General features: G+C 37.8%; 1 protein-coding gene across 1 annotated transcript in view; it reads right to left on the bottom strand.

Moving 5' to 3' along the window:
- Positions 1-21,597, bottom strand: part of CUBN (cubilin) — a 263,943-nt gene that overhangs the window by 218,356 nt on the left and 23,990 nt on the right. The window contains exons 10-17 of the mRNA XM_061436135.1: positions 20,879-20,974; positions 18,902-19,020; positions 18,285-18,471; positions 16,563-16,675; positions 11,848-12,082; positions 7,844-8,025; positions 5,008-5,170; positions 3,766-3,953 (exon numbers count right to left, since the gene is read on the bottom strand). Coding sequence (XP_061292119.1) covers positions 3,766-3,953; positions 5,008-5,170; positions 7,844-8,025; positions 11,848-12,082; positions 16,563-16,675; positions 18,285-18,471; positions 18,902-19,020; positions 20,879-20,974 — 1,283 coding nt within the window. The remainder of the gene's footprint in view (positions 1-3,765; positions 3,954-5,007; positions 5,171-7,843; positions 8,026-11,847; positions 12,083-16,562; positions 16,676-18,284; positions 18,472-18,901; positions 19,021-20,878; positions 20,975-21,597) is intronic.

Here is a 21,597-nt window from a genome sequence, read left to right on the forward strand (position 1 = left end):
TTCAAGCCCTGCTGGCAGCATCACACAAGCTTCTGAGATTATTATTCAGCCTAGTACTTGATTCTCTGGGATTAAAATTAAACTTTCATTACTACCTTATGTGTCCTTCACTCAGAGTTCTGATGACTTACATCACTTATGGAATATTAATTAGGTGCTGCTTTTTATTCTGGAAAGATAGTTATTCACATTTGTTGAACTAGTCTCTACAATTTAAAAGCTCTCTTAACAAAACAGGCGGACAACAGTTGATCTATTCTTGCTATACTTACTCTTTTGTTACAAGCCACATCACCCGTGGGCAATATACATTTTTAGAAGTGGAAACTTTAGCTGAGAAGTGATATAAGTCCAAGAATTAAAATATAAATGTATGTTTCTTATTTAAAAAAGAAGAAAGATATGCTACACTGAATGTGGCAATACCACATTTATGATCCTTTGCAGTTAAATTTTATTCTCAAATAAATGTTTATGGAGCTTTCTTACTGAACACAAAGTCTTTCCAAACCACACTACATGTGAAAGAGACATACTAGAGATTGACATTTTAATCTACATTTAAAGGACATATTCACATGGCAACAAGACATCTGGAGTTATAAATGAGAAGATTTGGGATTCTTAGAAATACATCTCAGTTTAGTTTAGTTCACTCAGTTGTGTCTGACTCTTTGCGACCCCATGAACTGCAGCCCACCAGGCCTCTCTGTCCATCACCAACTCCCAGAGTTTACTCAAACTTATGTCCATTGAGTCGGTGATGCCATCCAACCATCTCATCCTCTGTTGTCCCCTTCTTCTCCTGCCTTCAATCTTTCCCAGCATCTATTCCCACTCAAAAGAAGAGTTCCTATAATCATTCTCCCACACCTATCTAGAATTACCTTTCTGTTCTTCATCCTTTCTAAAATGTTGGGGGGGTGGTCCTTCTCTCTCATACAAATAGAGTTAATAAATGGCAAAATCATCCTTCTTCCAAACCAGCAATATCTTAAATACTACACTTCTTTGTTTACTCCTTTGATTAAACATGTCATTTTAAACACTTTTTAAAACTAAAACCAACATTGAGGAGAATGATCTATTGAGTCATAATAATGTCATTTGAATTTGGTTCCAGTATCACTTTACCCACTGTCTAAAGCATATGAAAAGTGTTGGATATACTTTTCCTAAAAGGGCTTAGTTCACAAATTTTCCCAGTAGGTAGATATGATTAAAGGTCAGAACTTTGATCTAAGTCAGTATACATCTATCTAGACTACTACATGTAGGTACAGCTAAATCCTGTTCCAACAATAACCAGAATTTGACCTTTGTGATCTCAATTTTCTCATTTGTAAAATTAAGGATTTTTATTAAATGACTTCTGAGACCCTGCTGGTGCTAAATTTCTATAAATCAATTGGCTGTATTTCTGTAGGACAGTCAAGGTTATATAGAAAAGTCTATTCAATTATTCAAATCCCTGTATATGACCTGTCCTTCTGATAACAAAGTTCTTTTATTTTTTCCATCAATAACCCTTGAGGGACATTTGATCAAGACTCTGTGGTTATTAGTGCACATTAGAATGTTGATACTTCAGTGGCCAACTATGAAAGGTTCTCATCCGATGTCTCTGAACTAATGCGTTCTAGGCAGGAGGCAGAAATTTGACCTGAGAAAGACTTGCATTTGTAATGTTTTTAATTCTTCAAGCTTCTTTTTTTATTTATTTCCTTGATTTATCCTTATAAAGTGTAGGAGGAAAGGTAGGGCATCTTACAGGAGTAGGAACTCAAGTATGTAGATAAAGAATTGTCCAAGGCTTCACTAGTGGCTCAAATGGTAAAGAATCTGCCTGCAATGCAGGAGACCTGGATTCAGTCCACCTGGAAAAGGGAATGGCTACCCACTCCAGTATTCTTACCTGGAGAATTCCATGAATAGAGGAGATTGGCAGGCTCCAATCCATGGGGTTGCAGAGTTGGACACAACTGAGCAACTACCAGTTTCAGTATACAGTCATCACAGGACTGAACGAAAATAAGAACTTAGAGTGTTGGGTGGAGATGGTGGAATAGAAAGACCCAGAGCTCAGTTCCTCCGATGGAGACACCAAATTTACAAGTATTTACAGAGCAGCTATCAATGAGAACAACCTGAAGACTAGCAGAAAAGATTCCCAACTAAATATGTAAATAAGGAACCATAATGAGACAGGCAGGAATGGCAGAGATGCAATATAGTCAAGACCCATAACACCAGGTAGGTGGCCCACAACTGGGAAGATAATCACAGTTGCAGAAAGTTTCCCCCAGGGAGTAAGGGCATCTAGCACAGTAAGTACTCTCTAAGTGTGAACTATTTTTACTATTCTTCAATTAAAAAAAAAAAAAGATGTTGGAAATTTAGTTTTTATTTATATAATAATGCCTAAAATTGCTTCATAATGAAAAACTCTGATGTACTTTATGAGAGACTTTAGAAAACATAAACTGAATGAATATACACATTTACCATCTGAGTTTAAAACTTCTAGATTTAAAATATATTACTGTGGTTTCATTGTCAATGTACTTGTTCATTATTGAGTTAAGTCCAGATCTTATGCTAGAAGTCTATGCTTCCTCTCTCTACATGTGGAGGAGGGAAGAAGGTAAGAGGTTACTTGGGTTTTTCCTGGAAAAATGAATTGGTCTAACTTACATGGGCAAACATAATTGTCAGTGCCTCCCTAAGTTTATTGAAAATGATTGTACCCAACAAAAAGTATTTTGTTTCTCTTACTCAACACTTTAATTTGTGGCTTGACCAGTGAAATACCAGACGAGGCAAACAAAAGCTGCCTTTTTGTCTCAGATAGTCTTCTTATTACATCCATTACACACATTTAAATCAGAGTTAAAATTTTCAGTAGGAGGGCAAGCAGAACTGATGAAGAAAAAAAAAATCTCTAAAACAAAGATTATTCAATGCTTTAAGTTCACTCTCTGCCACTGACTATCTAGCTCACCCAGGCAAGGCCTTTTACTTTTCTGGGGTGAGTTTCCTCCCATGTAAAACTGTCCTGTACAATCTCTGAATTCTGTATCCTATTAGTAAATGCTATTAGTTTTACTCATTTTCATTCACCCTGGTTATTAGGGCTCAGTTTAGAAGCTTGTGGGCTTCCCTGGTGGCTCAGACAGTAAAGAATCTGCCTGCAATGCAGGAAACCCAGGTTTGATCCCTGGGTCAGGAAAATCCCTTAGAGAAGGGAATGGCTACCCACTCCTGTATTCTTATCTGGAGAATTCCATGGACAGAGGAGCCTGCTGGGCTACAGTCCATGGGGTCACAAAGTATCAGACATGACTGAGTGACTAACACTTAATAGCTTGTAATGTAGCACTACTATGAATTTCTAGTCTCAGCTTTCATTTTTGTCCTTTGCTATTCTATTACCCATCTCCTGTTTCACCATCTGTAGATCTATTTTTGGCAAAATTCTTTCATATTCTCTAGAACAGGTGTTGTTAGACCTTAGCCTGCAACAAAATCAGCTGGCTGGGTTGGGGGGCAGGGGAATCTGTGAAAGCACAGATTGCTGAGCTGATTCCCTAGAGGTACTGATTCAGGAAGTCTGGGACAGGACACAGGTTTATACTACCTAACATCCAGACCATCCAGGTGATCTGGGCGCCGTAGACCCAACAACCATTTGAAGACCTCGGCTCTACAGAATATAAAAAAATGTTGACAAACATTATCTAAGGGTCACTCAGTAGCAAAGCTTACCTCAATGTAACTATGAGAACAGCCACTTTGGCCTTCCAGCTCCACGACGGTGAAGTTGACCTGTATTTGCTCTCCCGGGGGCTGCTTTATGGTGTAGATGCATTGTCTCTCGTGCATGAAAGGTCCAGACAAGTCGGCAAAGAGAAGACCCTCTGGGTCTGTGTAGTTCCCTCCACATTGTAGGTCCGCTAAAGACAGCACAGAAGAGAAGGGAAAGGTCACGCAGACAGACATTCCTCCAGCTCCCAGGCATGAGACACAATTTTTAAAAATTATACACACATACATACCATCATACTCCCACTCTATTCACCCTGAACAGACTTACACTTTTCATTACAAGATTTTTCAGCTTGACATGTATTTGTGGGACAGCCTAAAGAAATAGCTATAGAAATGTGTGATCTAACTTTCAATCTAACATCCTCTTAGATAAATTGCTTTTCAAATGCATTTATGCTTTCCTGCATGCCAAAGAGATTTGAGGCAGTTTATATAACATATGTAACAAAATAAAATATGTAACTAGAAAAATGAAACGGATTAAAGGAATAATGAATACAGAATAGCAAGATATGGTCGGGGGTGGGGGGGAAGTTGTTACGCACAGAAAACAGGTATGGGCTACAGAAATTACAGAAAGTCAGCAGCAGATTCAGCCTGAAGCCAAAATAAATGAGGAAAGAAGACTAGTGAAAAGATTTTTCTTGTTATCTTTCCTGATATTGAGACTTAAAAGGTGTTTCTCTTGTGAATTCTCATCAGGGCACAATGATGTATGTGAAGAACAAAATCCTCTACAGACCTAAAATAAAAAATAAAATGATGGAGCATTTCACTGTTTTTTTTTTTGGTTGGTTTGCATTAAGGTAGCAATGCAAGTTAAAGATAAAATAGCTATAAATCTGACATATCTCAAGAGAGACTGCATTTCCCTTTTGTTTCTCCCAACAACACACCCAATAACAGCTAAGGAACTAATGTATGAATTATTTAATTTTAGGGGCCTCACACATATTTACCATAAGTGGATCCCCGAATTTAGGGGCTAAGGAGTATTATAGCATTAATAATAGAACACTAGGAAAACAAAGAAATTTGTAGCAATGAAAGAAATATTTATAAATACACATAATCAGTATGAGTAAGTCATCCTCAGCCCCACAGTAAAATACAGAACAGCTATGAGCAAAGCACTGTCCTTCAAGTTGATATTAAGCTCCTAGTCATCAAGGTACTTACAAGGTGATGTTAAGTAGGTGATAAGAAACCCTTGGTCATTAATCTCGTTGTCAGAATGGAAATGAATCCTGGCAAAGGGACCCGTAGTCTGGAGTGGGGGTGCAGAGAGAGTGGTGCAGAATTTCCCAAGAACAGGGTCCTGATGCAAAGGACCATCTCGAATCTAAAACAAGAGGAGGAGTCATTATGTTCAACGTGGTCAGATTTTAACAAGCCTAGCCATTTTGTACATTAACTTTAGAAAACTTGTCTTTTAAGTGATGGCTCTGGGAGGTTCTCCTGTTACCTGTGAATCCACCACACAGTTGGGGTTTGGGGAAGGGTAATCTCCTCCCATCATTCAGATGCCTTACATTTGCTCTGAATTTTAACTCTGAGGCTAAATGTATACTCTGAATGTGTCTCAGGAAAATTTTTCATTATTTTCTTTCCTAGGTTTCCCCCAACCCCAAGTGTTTGGTTTCTTTTAATTGTTCATTCATTCATTTATGGTTATGCCGTGCAGCTTGTGGGATCTTAGTTCCTGGACCAGGGATGAACCCTCTGCAACAAAAGCACCAAGTCCTAACCACTGAGATGCCAGGGAACTCTCCAGATGTTCGTTTTGAAATGATAAATTCCTAATGATCGAGAAGAAGAAATGAATATAGGCAAAGAAAACAGAAGAGGAAGGAATGCCAGCAATATCCACTGATGCACAGCTTGGTCTAAATACTTAGGAGGATCTGAAATGGGAAAGGAAGTAATGTGAGATTCAGTTCAGTTCAGTTCAGTCGCTCAGTCGTGTCCGACTCTTTGCGACCCCATGAATTGCAGCACGCCAGGCCTCCCTGTCCATCACCGACTCCCGGAGTTCACTCAAACTCACGTCCATCGAGTCGGTGATGCCATCCAGCCATCTCACCCTCTGTCGTCCCCTTCTCCTCCTTCCCCCAATCCCTCCCAGCATCAGAGTCTTTCAATGAGTCAACTCTTTGCATGAGGTGGCCAAAGTACTGAGTTTCAGCTTTAGCATCATTCCTTCCAAAGAAATCCCAGGGCTGATCTCCTTCAGAATGGACAGGTTGGATCTCCTTGATGTCCAAGGGACTCTCAAGAGTCTTCTCCAACACCACAGTTCAAAAGCATCAATTCTTAGATGCAACATAAAAACAGTTTTGTGAATTTAAAAAGTGAAATTTTAATAGTAATTAAGTACTGCACTAATGATGACTGACCTTAGCAAATCTTTTTACTGGCTGGGTTTTAATCTGTTAAATAATCATGCCAGCCATTCTATGATCCTGTTGTAATTGCAAATTCTGTACTGCATAGAATACCAGGGCACCAATGAACGAAATCATATTTTAATATGACTAATTTTGTCCACTCAAATTATTTGTTCTACCGGTAGCGAAGTTATAGGGCAGCATTACTTTATTCCAGTAATTTAACTAGTTCCTTGAAATATTCTTGAGAAATGAGAGGCATTTCAATATTATTGGAATGATTGGTCTTTTCCATTACATGCATATCCAGGAATTAACATGTAGGAATGAAAAAACTGTCTCTAATTTGATATTAATAGAATATATTGAAATTAACTTCAAAAAATTTTATTTTAATGTCAACATCTACAGGATTATCTTGCCGAGATTTTCCAGTTATTCCCAAAGGTTTCAAATCCATTACACTTGCTAAATTACTAATGACTTCAGCTCATGGAGATTCCTGTCTGACAGCCATACACTTCCATTTTTATCAGTAATTCCATTATGCTCCATTCTTCTCTAATGGACTTGGGAAACCATACTATCTTTTATCACTGCTGCAAGGGACTCAGAGACTTATGGTGGTAAACAAGATGGGAACAACATATGAATTCAATCTTCTCAATGATCTTTTCAGTTTACAAATAGAGAGCCATGTTTTTGATAGACCTACATGCTTATAGCATTTGAATATAACAAATGGCACATGTTTCCTCTTTCATATTTTAATCTTTTACTAATGATAAACTGGAGGGACCAGAGGGTGACTTCTTTCTTCCCAGTGACAATATCAATACAGCCAGTGAGGCACACCCTTCAGCAATCCAAACACAACTGCTATTAGGTTACTTTTCTTCATGGAACCCTAGAGTCAACTTGTGAAACACCTTGGCAGTTTATAGCAGACAACTGAAGATTTGAATCTGCTATGGAGAAGACAGCCATTCCTCGGTGTTGATTTCATAAAATCTGCTATTCCCATGGGAAGAAACTGGGCTTCTGGGAAATGACAGGGGAAGGCAGGGCAGTCTGTTTCCCACATTCAAATGGAACCCATAAGAAACAACAAGCTGGCACAGCTAAGAATGGAGTGTTTCCGAGAATTCCCCGGCGGTCCAATGGTTAGGATGCCACACTTTCACTGCTGACAAAACAGGGAGTTACAAGATCTAGATGTCCATCGGCTACCTATTGAAGCTAACAAATTTTGGTCATCCAAGGGCATCTTTAATAATGGTTCCCTGAGTTCTAATCATATCATGATAAATTCCATCTGAATCCAATTGTTGGACTTCTCTGGTGGTGCGGTGGATAAGAATCTGCCTTCCAACGTGGGAAACAGGTTCAATCCCTGGTCCAGGAAGACCCCACACGCCAGGGAGCAACTGTGCCACGAGCCTCTGTGCCACAACTACTGAGTCCGTGCTCCAGAGCCCCTGCTTCACAAGGAGAGAAGCCACCGCAATGAGGAGCCCATGCACCACGACGAGGAGTAGCCCCAGCTCTCCGCAGCTAGAGAAAGCCGGCACACGATAATGAAGATCCAGCGCAGCAAAACTAATAAATAAATAAATACAATGGTCTACCTCAAGATAATCTTTGCTACAGTCATCATGGTGCTCCAGGCTCAAGGTCCCAAACGTAAATGTGATCAGGAGGTCAGGACTAGTTATCACCCTCCAGACACAATCTCTTCCTGGAGGATACTTTCCAGGATACCCCGGAGACTTAATAGAACCATAAGTTCCAGTCAGCATACCTCCGCACTCTGAAATAAGAGGAAAAAATAACTTTACATTTGTATGCAACTTATAATTCATGTAGAATTATCATAGCCCTTACTGCAAGAAGAAAGGCTTTGTATAAATAACAAGGTGCAGTTTTGGACACCCTCATAAATTAAGCATGACTTTCTGTTTTCCAGTTTTATAAAGTTATAAAACCAGGAGTACCGATAGATAAATAAATGAATCACCCGTGTATCAAGCTCCATGCTTATTAGCCATCTCGTGGTGATACGATTTAAAATGCAGTGCTGAACTGTCTAAGTGATGAATAATGGGATGACAGATTTATTTTTTCACTTTGAAAGAGAATAATTCCTGTACCTTAACTCTATTAAAGTAAAGTTGATTTACAATGTTAATTTCAGGTATACAGCAAAGTGATTCAGAAAAAAAAAAAAATATATATATATATATATATATATATATATACACACACTCTTTTTCAGATTTTTTTCCATCATAAGTTGTTACAAGATATTGAATATAGTTCCCTGGCTTTAACAGTAGGTCCTTATTGTTTATCTATTTTATACATAGTAGGGTATATCTGTTAATCCCAATATCCTAATTTATCCCTACGCTTCCCTTTTATGCATTAACTCTTGAAAATTTCTGGAACTTCTGTCAGCCTCTAAGTCTTTCAACAAACGAGGTCATTTTATACATTAGAAAAGTTCAGTGCTACATAATTTTCATTTGAAAAGATTAGCAGTCTTAACCCTGAGATACAGACCACTGATTTTATAAATGAAGAAATTCACATATCTATGGGTGGTTGAACCACCCTCCCAGGAATGGAGTTGGGGAAGAATGGCATCCAGCTTTCTGACACTCACGCCACCATCTCACCTCCACTATATCCTACTAACCCCCTAAAATTGCATATCATCTGTGGTGGCTATTGCATGTTACTATAAAAATAGAAAGAAAAAAAAAAACAGAAATCTAGATATAAATCTAGACTAGAGTAAATATAAATTAGAAAAAAAGTAAAATAAAGTGACATTTCACATATACAAGTTGTGGAATTCACATAACTATGCAGGTTATTAAAAAAATATATCGCTACCAAGGCCAAAAGTAAAACAAATTTAGTTACATGATTCTCACTGTTTCTAATGAGAAAACATCTCAGTTGCTCAGAGGAAGAAAAGCTTTTTTAAAAGCTTTTTTAGTATTTAAAAAATTATCATATAAGTAAAAAAAATAAAGTGCCATAAGCAAAGCAAAATATTAATAGAAATCTAGGGAAAACATAGTATATAATACAATGAGTTAATATCCCTAAAATGTGAAGAGCTTCTCAAAAGAATAGAGATATAAACAAAGAGTTCATTGAAAAGTGAAAAGTACCTCCTGACATAATTATTTTTGCAAAAACAAAACTGAATTTGATCAAACACTCCCTGTGTGCATTTCTCAACCTGCAGTGCAGGGCAGTGGGGCCCAAACAGCAGAAACAGCAATATTCTTGCTGGTGAAAGAAATGAAACTCAGATTGTTGGGCCAAGAAAGTGGCTGGGACTTGCGAAAAGAGTATTACAGAAAAGGCAGCTGCATGAAAATAGCATCCAAAAAAATGTGTCCTTGGGTCCTGAGCCAAAGCCTAAGCTGAAAACACAAAGGGGAAGACTGCAGACCAACAGGAAATAGGAGACAAAGCCCAAACCTCTGTGTGTAATTTGAAACCCAGAAGGAGAGAAGGGAGCGGAAAAATGACAGAAGCAGAGGAGAAAATCATATCTCAAAAGATTTAGAAAAAGTATTTAATGTTTTAGCATCCATTCATAATAAGCTAGAAATAAGAGGTGATAGCTGAAAATGTTCGTAAATTCTCTGGCACTTCTCCCACGGAGAAGTAGGGTCTGTGGCTCTTCCTCTTGAATATGGGTGGGCTTATGACTGCTTCAAACAATTTTTTTTTCTTTTCTTTTTTCTTTTTTGGCCACAGCACACAGCTTGTGAGATCTCAGTTCTCTGACTAAGGACTGAACCCACATCCTCAGCAGTGAAAGCGCAGTCTTTGTTAGCCACTGGACCTCCAGCGCATTCCTGTGACTGCTTCAGCCAGTTAAAACTAAAGCAGAGATAACACAACATGACCTCTAAGGAAAGGTCAGTAACAGTTATGTGGTACCTGCCTGGTCCTGTTGCAATGCGTATTCTGAGAGAAGCCAATGCTGGAAAGAAGTTCCACTACAGGGCCTTCCACTACTAAGACCACCACAGGAGAGGGGCTGCAGGTAGGCATTCAAGTCAACAGCCTGGTTGAATTCTCATCCAGAGGCCAGCACCAATTGTTAGCCAAATGACTGAGTCATATCGGATTTCCAGCCTCATTGAGCCTTTAGATGACTACAGTCCCAGCCAATATCTGATTGTAACTGCTTAAGAGGTCAAGTGATTATTGCCATGCTGAGCCCTTTCCAAATTCCTGGTCCACAAAGTCAGAAATATAATAAGATGATTAATGCTCCACAATGCTAAATTTGTGCGTCATATGTTATCCAGCCGTAATAATTCAGAGTGAACTTCCTTAATGTGATAAAAGTTATTTACAAAAACTTAACAGCTAAAACACAACATTTAAATGCAGAATATTGAACATTTCCCCATGAGGCTGGGAACAAGACAATGATACTCACTCCATCACTTTCATTCAGTGTTATATTAGAAATTCGGGCCAAGCAAAGAAATAAGTCAAGGAAGAGAAATAACGGTTACAAAGACTGGCAAGAAATTAGAAAAACAGGTTGCATAACAAATTCACAGATAATATCACTGTGTATGTATAGAAATCCAAAAGACTCTACTGAAAAATGGTTAGAACTGATGAGTGAATTAGCAATACAGCTGGGTTCAAAACCAAATTTTTAAAATAAGTATGCACAGGATACCTCTATATATTAACAACAAATGAAAAAAATTTTTTAGAAAAACAGTATCATTTAACAAAATATTAAATAGCTAGGGGAAAAAATTAATAAAAGCTGTGGCATACTTAAGCATGGGAATCTACTAACCATTGCTAAATTAGAAGAGAACTAAGTAAATAAAGAAATAATCCATGTTCATGGATTGTCAGGGTCAATATTTTTAAGAAGTCATTTCTTCCCAAATTCATCATAGATTCAACAAGACTTGAATTGAAGCAGCAGATTGTTGAGGGAAGTTAACAAGTTCCATGTGTAAGGATCTAGCATATTTTGAAGAACAAGGTTAGAGGTTTTACACAACCAGATTTCAAGCTTCACTACTAAGCCAATGGGGCACAAGGATAAATAAACCAATAGAAAAGATGAGAAATTTCAGAAATAGATTCACAAATTTATTGATAAATGAACTGGAGGTTCAGTGTGCTGTTCTCACTTTTTTATATGTTAAAAAAAATTCATAGTAAAAAAAGTTTAAAAAATAGAGCACCAAAAACAAGCTAACCATAAAGGAACAAATCATCATATGACATGAAGATAAAAAAAACAAAAGTACTAAGTGAAGGAAGAGGCAGAGTCCTCAGTAACACCCCCGCGGTATTTACTAGTAGGGATTATAAAAATGCTGTTTAGTAATGTCATAAGGGACCCTTTAAGACTCATGCTGTTTAAACTCTTTCAGTTCATCTATATTTTATTATTTCTGAACACAAAATGGAAGGCCACTGCATTTTAGGGTTTTCTTTTTTTTTTTTTAATAATTATAGAACTAAGATCTCAAAACAGCTAACGTATCCAAAAGTCTAATACTGATCAACAATTTATGTAGCCTCAAGAGCTTGTTTTATTTCTCTCCATGTTTTCACTTACCTGGTAGCTGTGTTTCCCATCTTATTGTAAAGCCTCTTTCACTTCTTAAATGTTCAGAATAGAGATGAAAATAGAGGGCGTTGTCACTACTGAGGAGCTCATGAGGGGGGCTGGAGCCACAGAATCTTCCGAGCTGATGTGCTGCAGAGGAATCTCCATCGTGAATCTGAAGAAACTCGTGTGGACAGTTGTTTGTGGGTTCTAACTGAAAAAAAGTGAAAGTGATCCGCAGTACCTGAAAAAAGAAAAAAGGTCATAAGAGATTATTTTCCACTTCTATGTTAATTCTAAAGAATTTCTCCTACTAATTGGAAGCATTTCTATTGAGTTCCTTTCAAGAGACAGATCTATAATTTCCTATTACCTAATTATCCACAAATATGTACGACAATTCTATATATTAAGTGAAACTTGTGTTAAAAATTGCTTAGACCTTAACTTCAGCTAATATCAAAAATCTCAATATTAACAAGATAGATTTGTAATAGCTTTACTGAGGTACAAAGAACTGTACATATTTAATGTGTACAGTTTGAGAAGTTTGCAAATATGTAAACACCTGTGACACCATCAATGGAGTCAATATAATAGACATAACCAACAGCTTCCAATTTCCTTCTCTCCCTCTCTCATTTTTTCTCTCTCTCTCTTCCTTGTAAGAACACGGCATGTGATCTACCTTCTTACATTTGAGTACAATGCTGTATTGGTACCTATAGGAACAATGTTGTATGGCAGATCTCTAGAACTTAATCACCTTGTGCAAATGAAACATTACACCCATTAAGTTATTGTTCAATGGGTTAATGAAATAGATTTACCTAGATTTCATTAATCATAAAGTTCATTAAACAAAGTCACTCCAAATGAATAGCTAACAGTGCTTCCAAATCGGTAACATATATAATATGAATATCTACCTTGAATTAAATTTAACTGACAAATAAATAGCCTTCAGCCTACTCATAATTCATCAGTGACCCCCAGGGATGCTGATTCCTTTGTTGTTGCTCAGTTGCTCAGTCATGTCCGACTCTTTGAGATCCCATGGACTGCAGCACACCAGGCTTCCCTGTCCATCACCATCTCCCAGAGTTTGCTCAAACTCATGTGCATTCAGTCAGTGATGCCATCCAACCATCTCATCCTGTTGTCCCCTTCTCCTCCTGCCTTCAATCTTTCCCAGCATCAGGGTCTTTTCTAATGAGTCAGCTCTTTGCATCAGGTGGCCAAAGTATTAGATTTTCAGCTTCAGCATCAGTCCTTCCAGTGAATATTCAGGGTTGATTTCCTTCAGGGTTGACTGGTTTGATCTACATGCAGTCCAAGGAACTTTCCAAAGTCTTTTCCAACATCACAGTTTGAAAGCATCAATTCTCTGGCAGTCAGCCTTCTTTATGGTTCAACTCTCACATCCATACATGACTACTGGAAAAACCATAGCTTTGACTAGATGGATATTTGTTGGCAAAGTAACATCTCTGCTTTTTAATATGCTGTCTAGGTTGGTCATAGCTTTTCTCCCAAGGAGCAAGCGTCTTTTAATTTCATGGCTGCGGTCACCATCTGCAGTGATTTTAGGGCCCAAGAAAAGAAAGTCTGTCACTGTTTCCATTGTTTCCCCATCTATTTGCCATGAAGTAATGGAACTGGATGCCATGATCTTAGTTTTTGGAATGTTGCCTTTTAAACCAGCTTTTTCACTCTCCTCTTTCAACTCTATCAAGAGGCTCTTTAGTTCTTCTTCACTTTCTGCCATAAGGGTGATGTCATCTGCATATCTGAGGTTATTGATATTTTTCCCGCCAATCTTGATTCCAGCTTATGCTTCATCCAGCCTGGCATTTCACATGATGTACTCTGCATATAAGTTAAATAAGCAGGGTGACAATATACAGTGACGTACTTCTTTCCCAATCTGGAAGCAGTTCATTGTTCCATGTGTGGTTCTAACTGTTGCTTCTTGACCTGCACACAGACCTCTCAGGAGGCAGATAAGGTGGTCTCATATCAGTTTATTGTGAATCAAAGGCTTTAGTGTGTCAGGGAAGCAATAGATGTTTTTCTGGAATTCTCTTGTTTTTTTCTATGATTGGACATTGGCAATTTGATCGCTGGTTCCTCTACCTTTTCTAAATCCAGCTTGAACATCTGGAAGTTCATAGTTCACATACTATTGAAGCTTAGCTTGGAGAATTTTGAGCATTATTATGCTAGCATGTGAAATGAGTGCAATTGTGTGGTAGTTTGAACATTCTTTGGCATTGCCTTTCTTTGGGATTGGAATGAAAATGGACCTTTTCCCCCTGTGGCCACTACTGAGTTTTCCAAATTTGCTGGCATATTGAGTGCAGCATTTTAACAGCATCATTTTAGGGTTTGAAATAGCTCAACTGGAATTCCATCACCTCCACTAGCTTTGTTCATAGTGATGCTTCCTAAGGCCTACTTGACTTCGCACTCTAAGATGTCTAGCTCTAGATGAGCAATCACACTATTGTGGTTTACCATTGTGATAACCATTGTGTTTAATCTGCATCATTAATATCGTTTTTGTACAGTTCTTCTTGTATTCTTGCCACGTCTTCTTAATATCTTCTGCTTCTGTTAGGTCCATACTTCTTCTGTCCTTTATTGTTCCCATCTTTGCATGAAATGTTCCCTTGGTATCTCTAATTTTCTTGAAGAGACCTCTAGTCTTTCCCATTCTATTGTTTTCCTCTATTTCTTTGCATTGAGCACTTAGGAAGGATTTCTTATCTCTTCTTGCTATTCTTCGGAACTCTGCATTCAGATGGGTATATCTTTCCTTTTCTCCTTTGCCTTTCACTTCTCTTATTTTCTCAGCTATTAGGGGTCTCTGAACCTCTCAGCTGATACCCAGCCTGGATGGATGGCTTAGGGTGTAGGCCTGTATAACGGGTATTCATCTTTGGTGTTTGGATGTCATTAAGGGATGAGAAATATCAAGAGCAGACATCAGGGAAAGGTACTATGAAGAGTTCTGAGTATGCAAGCAGGTGAGAATAAACATATAAATATGTCTCCAAGTTAAAATGTTAGACTGCGCAGACTTGAATATAGTAATATGACTAAAGAAACATAAAAGATTTTGTGCCGACAACCTCATCTGAAACAGCCAAACTATCAGAGGTGGTTGTTGAAAGAATCTAATTTATGATCTAAAACCACCACAGCATTCAGCTCGTGAAAAAGGGAATCAGGATGTTTTTGAAATGCTATGCTAGGGTACTTTTAATATCTCTTACCCAACATTACATCATTTTTGTCCTTGAAGCAATTTCAATGAAAATCAAATAAATGTTTATAAATTGAAGTATCCTTATTTCAATATTATATAAACTGTATTATGTAAACTGTGATGGGGGATAAGAAAATTCACAATACTCAAGAAAAACAGCATAAAATTTTTTTACAAGCTCACAAGAAAAGCATTAAAAGTTTTTCACAAAATGATTTTTTTCTTGAAAGAAACATGTTTTCAATGTCAGGAAACAGAATTCATGAAAACTAAATGGAAGGAAGGAAATTCACATAACATACCCAATGGGAGATCAACTTTGGAGTTTACTCTATTGTGGGATCACCAGACCCCAAAGACTCCTTGCTCAAGGGAAAAAATATTTCTAACCTTGACAACGACCTCTGCAACATTAGTTTGCTGGGAAAAGTTAATAGTATTTCAAGGGAAAGCCTTAGCTAGTCAGATATGCAACTTTAATTTAATGAGTCCATGAGTTGGTTGAGAAGTAAATATTTGGAAAAGTCTGAGTAATTCTGGAGATAAAAGCACTAAAAACCTTGGGCTAGGATCTTAATTTGAAGATCATTTGCCCAGAAGTCCAGTCACTGGAGTCAAACGGCCTGGGTTCAGGTCCCTGCAGGCCACTTAAAGACCTCACACCCCTGGACAGACGTCTCAGCTGCTCAAGGGTAAATGAGGTGATGGGAGTTAAAACGCAATAATTAAACATATGTAAAGCAATGAACATAGCACACCTGGAGAGTGTGCTGTCAGATAAGGAAGCCATCTTAACAGCAGTCCCCATTTTGGCATAATGATCAACCTAACATTGAATGATCACTACCAGTTTGGTAACAATATGACTTTACAAATGGCTGACTTGCCGTCAGCCAACCCATGTAAAGAAGTGTCTGTACTGGACAAAGCACAGGCTTTGAAAGACAAACTTGGCTTTAAAATCCAACTAGTCCAATTACCAGATAAAGAGTGTTTTTAAAAACACTGCAAAGTGCACAGTTCAACTTTGTTTCCTCTGCAGTGTGTGGAGAGTCCCTCTCGGGGATGAATGGAAGCTTTCCCAATTACTTAGCTTCTCATAGTTTCCATTATTTCATCTACACAAATGAGGATACCAATACTGCAATTAAAAGAGTTAGTGTTAAAAGTTTTCGAGAAAGGTATACAAAATACTTAGCCCAAAGCCTGATACTTAGAAAGTCCTCAACATTTTGTAGTTGTTCAGTTGCCAAGTCGTGTCCAGCTCTTTGTGACCCCAAGGACTGAAGCATGCCAGGCCTCCCTGTCCCTCACCATCTCCCGGAGCTTGCCCAAGGTCCTCAATATATGATAGTTGAATTATCATTATATGTAAAATAGTGTAATATATAAATGTAGTACATATTCATACATAAAAATGAAACACAGTGTGGCTGGGAGGTGCTGTATTTACCTTTCCCTCTTCAGTGTGGATAACCCAGAAGCAGTTAATGTCATGAGCATAAGCAACATCAGGGCTCACAAAGCTGAAGCTCCCATTCATCCCCGAGAGGGACTCTCCACACACTGCAGAGGAAAAGAAGTTAACTGTGCTTTACAGAGACTCTGGGAAGGAAGAGGCCAAGCAACTCCCACTCTGCCCCTGAAGCCTTTAGAGAGTCTGAGTAATTCATGTTGGAGACAAAAGCCTGCCATTCTTTCTTCTCATCGGTCTCCTTCTTCCTTCAGCATCTACTCAATTCCCACCTTGTGCTCAGAGTCCAGCTTACGTGTCCTCATCTCCACCTGAGTTTCCCTGCCTCTCAGTGTTTCCTCTGGCCCTTATTCCCTCTGTGTCTGTGACACCTGACCCCACACAATTTAATTCGTATCTTTAATTCTTGTCTCCCCTCTGCCATATCAACCTTGTGTCCTCAACTGGAAGAAGAGCTGAAAGTAGGTGGAGATTATTTTATTTTCTGTTTCCTTATTTTTCCACAGGGTCTACTAGAGTCCTAAACACACAATAAAGCCTCAGTAGATGTGCTGATTCAAAATCAGGAGGAATGAGGGACAGGAGGAGCAGTCAGAAGAGTTTTATGGAGAAGGCTGAATACGAAGCCTTCCTTGGGGACAGATACATTCTGATGGGAAGCAATGAAGGATTTTGGAGAAGTTTGGGAAGGGAAATTTTCCAAATAAAGGAACACAGCAGAAATGTGGTGGCACATGGCATCAGGAGATAAGGAAAGCTGTCTGGCTTGAAAGGGCATATTTTTAGGGAACTAGTGAAGAAAAGGTTAGATGGTTAGGGTGAGGCTTGATTGTAGAGGATGATTGAAAAAGTCTCCCAGGTTCATTCGCAGTGTAATATTAACTCTCATTTCACTAGATGATTTGCATGTTATCTAGTAACCTTCAGTACCTTCATTTGGTATTTGGAGGTATACATGGTTTTCTCCATTTTATAAATAAGAAAAACTGAAGTTCAGAAATTAAGCTACTTCCTTGAGACTGTGGCTACTAAATGTAGAATCTGAAAAACCCAGAAATGCAGAATCCAAAGGTTGTCTTCTTTGTGCTATAATTTACTCTTTTATATCATTTTAATTTTAAATGTCTTTATTCCACAACTAAACTCCTTGAGGGCAAAAGCTCTTTTATATATTTATAAGAATATATACATAGATATTTTTCACATATACTCCTCTTGTATTCCTCAGTATGCTAAAGACTTTTTTTATTTTAAATTTAAAAAGCAAACAAAACAAACAAACAAACAAAAAACCTAGCCCTGATCTTTATTTAACAGGCAAAAGGGAGCCACTGTATACTCTAGAACAGGAGAGTGACATGAGTATCTGTAATATTCCAGGGAAATGAAATGGCTGCTATAGAGGAGACTCTCCTTTAGAAAACTACAATAACTTAGTATATTCTGCTTTCAAAAGGGACATTATGAAAATGGAAAATATTAATGTTTTCTTTTATGAAAAGATTTGCATGGCTGAAGTTGAATTCACCTTATCTTACCTTGTGAATTTCAAACCATTTCTGCAAGGGAAGACTTAGTTCTAAGCCTTTGAGCAGCGGAACATGAAAGCAGGTTGTTCAGTGGAAAAGCTACAGCAGGACTCACTCAAGGATGACACTGCTAAACTGTGAGCCTCTGTGGTATGAGAGATGCTGAGTGTACCTTCCTGGGGAATGTGACAGAGAAATCCAGTCCAGAAATGTGTGCATTCACAACTGAAAGCATTAACGCCGTCCACACACGTTCCCCCATTCAGACAGGGGTTGCTCAGACACTCATTGATGTTTTCTGTGCAGTTGACACCGGTCCAGCCCGATTCACACTTACAAACATAACCAGAGACTATTTCCTAAGGAAAGAAGAAACACCATGTCACAGAATGGAGGGACAGACAGTAATCATGACCCAACCTAAGTAATAAAGAACAGCATGCTATGTATTTCAAGGAGAAGGTGTTGAACCGCAAGCATCGTCCAGGAGCCTAACTACTAATTCATTTAAATGTTAATTCCAAAGAATAAGAAATTAGATGTATTTGGGTCAAATTGTAGGCTTTGTTTTACTGCTTTGTAAATCACTGAGAGAAAAAAATGAACTCATTGGTTTTTCCTGGGAACTAAAGTCATTACCTACCTTTTATCTGAAAGCTATTGACAATTCTTTATCTTAAGCTTGAATCATTACCTTAAAACTCATAAATCATAGAAAACATATTGCACAGAAGGGATCTAAATTTATTCTCCAGCACTCAGTTCCCTTAGGAAGAACAAAGGACTCACAATGCATTGTCCATTTACACAGGGCCGACTCAGGCAAATATTACTGAGTTGCACACATCCATTTGGCCCATAACCATTTCCAGTATATCCCGGAAGACAAGTGCAAAGAGGTAAGGAACCTGTTTGGAAATAGAAATGGAAATGTAAGTGCAGGTCTCCTTCACTCAGGCCCAGGAAGGAAACTCAGGCTCTGTGGTCTAAATTAGGAATCCTCAACGTCTGCGCATACCCTGGGGCACACAAAGTGTGAGGTGAAAAGATTTACAATCTTTTTCTCCCCTAGTTTTTAATCTTAAGACTAAGAAAGACAGCACACACTATCAATACTTCATTTACAAATTGACAGTGGTGCTGTCAGTCCGTATGTCATAGTCCCGAGTTGTAAAAAAAAAATGTGAGGCCCAGCAAGGGGAAAGGGAGTTTCCTATTAAGGAGGGGTTGGCAGCAGGAAAGAGCATTCCTGCAATGATGGTATCTGTACACATACTGAGCCCTAGAAATACATACTATTATAAAACCTCTGTTTATGGATGAAGACAAAGCACAGAGAGATTAAGTGCCTTGATCACAGACCCATAGCTGGAACATGGTAGAGCCAAGGGAAAAATAAAGTGCAATCTTCCAGAATTCAACTCCTAACCACTTCAGTAGGCTGTTAATCATTTAACAAACACTTAAATAGTCATACATATATATTTAATATGTGCATACATACGCATTTATATTCTCTCATATATATGTGAGATATATGTGACATGTGCATATATATGACAAGTTAGTAAAATAAAGGCAGTGTTTTGAAATAGCATGAGATATGATATATAATTCAATAAATGGAGTTGGAGACACCTATTTGGATAAAAACATCAAACTAGATTTTTACTTGATGCTATAGATAAAAATAAATCCTGAAAAGATCAAATATTTTAATATTAAAAATAAATGAAAATAAAAACAACCATGTGTCAATACTTGACTTTCAAAGACTTTGGTAGGGAAGGCCAAATTCTAAGAGGAGAAATGCTAAAATGAAAGATTTACCTTATTGACCACATAAAAATTTTAAACTTCTAAATAGAAAACACTACCATAAAATTAAAATAAAAACCACATGCCAAGAAAAATATATATAAAATATAAAACAATGAGATAATATCCTCATAGTACAAAATGAAATTTCACAGATCAGTAAGATAGCAGATGAACAAAGGACCTTAAAAAAATTAAATGGCGAGGAAATATATGAAATTTTTCATTATTTAATTAGTACTAATCAAAGTTTTTTGACTTAGTCAAAATTAAAATAATGAGAAGGCAATTTTTGCCTATAAAATTGATGAAAATGAAAACTCACTGTAGTACCCGTTATTGTCAAGGGTGGGGTAAATGTATATTTGTACAGACTGCTAATAAGCAAATAAATTATTTATTCTTGAAAAAAAAGTTTAGTAATATGCATGTATTTTTAAAGTTTTAGTAGGTGAAGCTTTTATGCAACACTGCAGACCCTGAAGGTTTTTGCCCTGGATCCATTTTTTTCCTTTCTTAGTAGGGAACTCTTTATTTATTTATTTACTTTTTAGGAACTCTTTAACTGAGGGTGTGGGCACCTGGAATAAAGACTATATTTCCCAACCTTCCTTGCAGCCACACTTAGCCACCTCACTCAGTCAGGCCAAAGGCCCAGAAAGGAGAGTCCTTAGAGACAACTGACATGTTCTTCCTTTCTCCTCTTCTCCTTGCTGCTAGAATACAGTCATGCATCTATCTGCTGGCTTAATTATCTTGGGGAAAATTTGCAAAAACTAGAGCAGATCATAAAAAATCCAATTGTACAGTTTTATAACATGGATTGATATTTGGTTTGAAGACCAAAGTAAGAATTTTGGAAATAGAGGATTTTGATTTTAAAAGGTTGATTTGCTTTAGAAGGTTATCCTAAAATACCCCAAACCAGAGGGAGAGATGAGTCATTACCTAGAGCCAAGGAGCATGACGCCTGTGGGTGGCAGCCTCCATTATTGACCGAGCAGCGGTCTATGAGCGTGCAGACTCTCCCATCGCCCTGATACCCTGAGCACAGCAAGAGCAGGCAAGTGAAAAACAATGTCAGCAACATGCAAGAAGAAGAATCCCTATCTGAGAATCAAATATCAAGACCCAGACCAACCAGAGATCTTCCATCATCAAAACAGAAAATGTAAATAAAATATGTCATAAATAAAATTACACAGTTAAGAAAATGGACAAGAATTAGGCACCTAATTTTGGAAACAATGTTCAGGGTTGTTTCTAATGACAAAAATAAAAATTAAAAGATATGAAAACTATGGAGAGACTTAGAAAGTGCTGACTCTAAGGAAGTGACATTTTTCTTTTTTTTTTTCTTTCTTTTTTTTTTTTTAAATTTTATTTTATTTTTAAACTTTACAATATTGTATTAGTTTTGCCAAATATCGAAATGAATCCGCCACAGGTATACCCACGTTCCCCATCCTGAACCCTCCTCCCTCCTCCCTCCCCTACCCTCCCTCTGGGTCGTCCCAGTTTTTCAATCACAGTGACTTCAAAGCTTTGAGCTGAATTATTTGAAAAGTCCAAAGTACTGCTGTTTCATGTTAATAAAACATACAGGGTTTCAGTTTGCCTCTTAGAACTCCCTGAACTTCTTAGATAGTAACTCAATTTAGATTAGA

Source organism: Bos javanicus, chromosome 13 (assembly GCF_032452875.1).
Source record: "Bos javanicus breed banteng chromosome 13, ARS-OSU_banteng_1.0, whole genome shotgun sequence".
In the NCBI taxonomy this organism is placed as follows: Eukaryota; Metazoa; Chordata; class Mammalia; order Artiodactyla; family Bovidae; genus Bos; species Bos javanicus.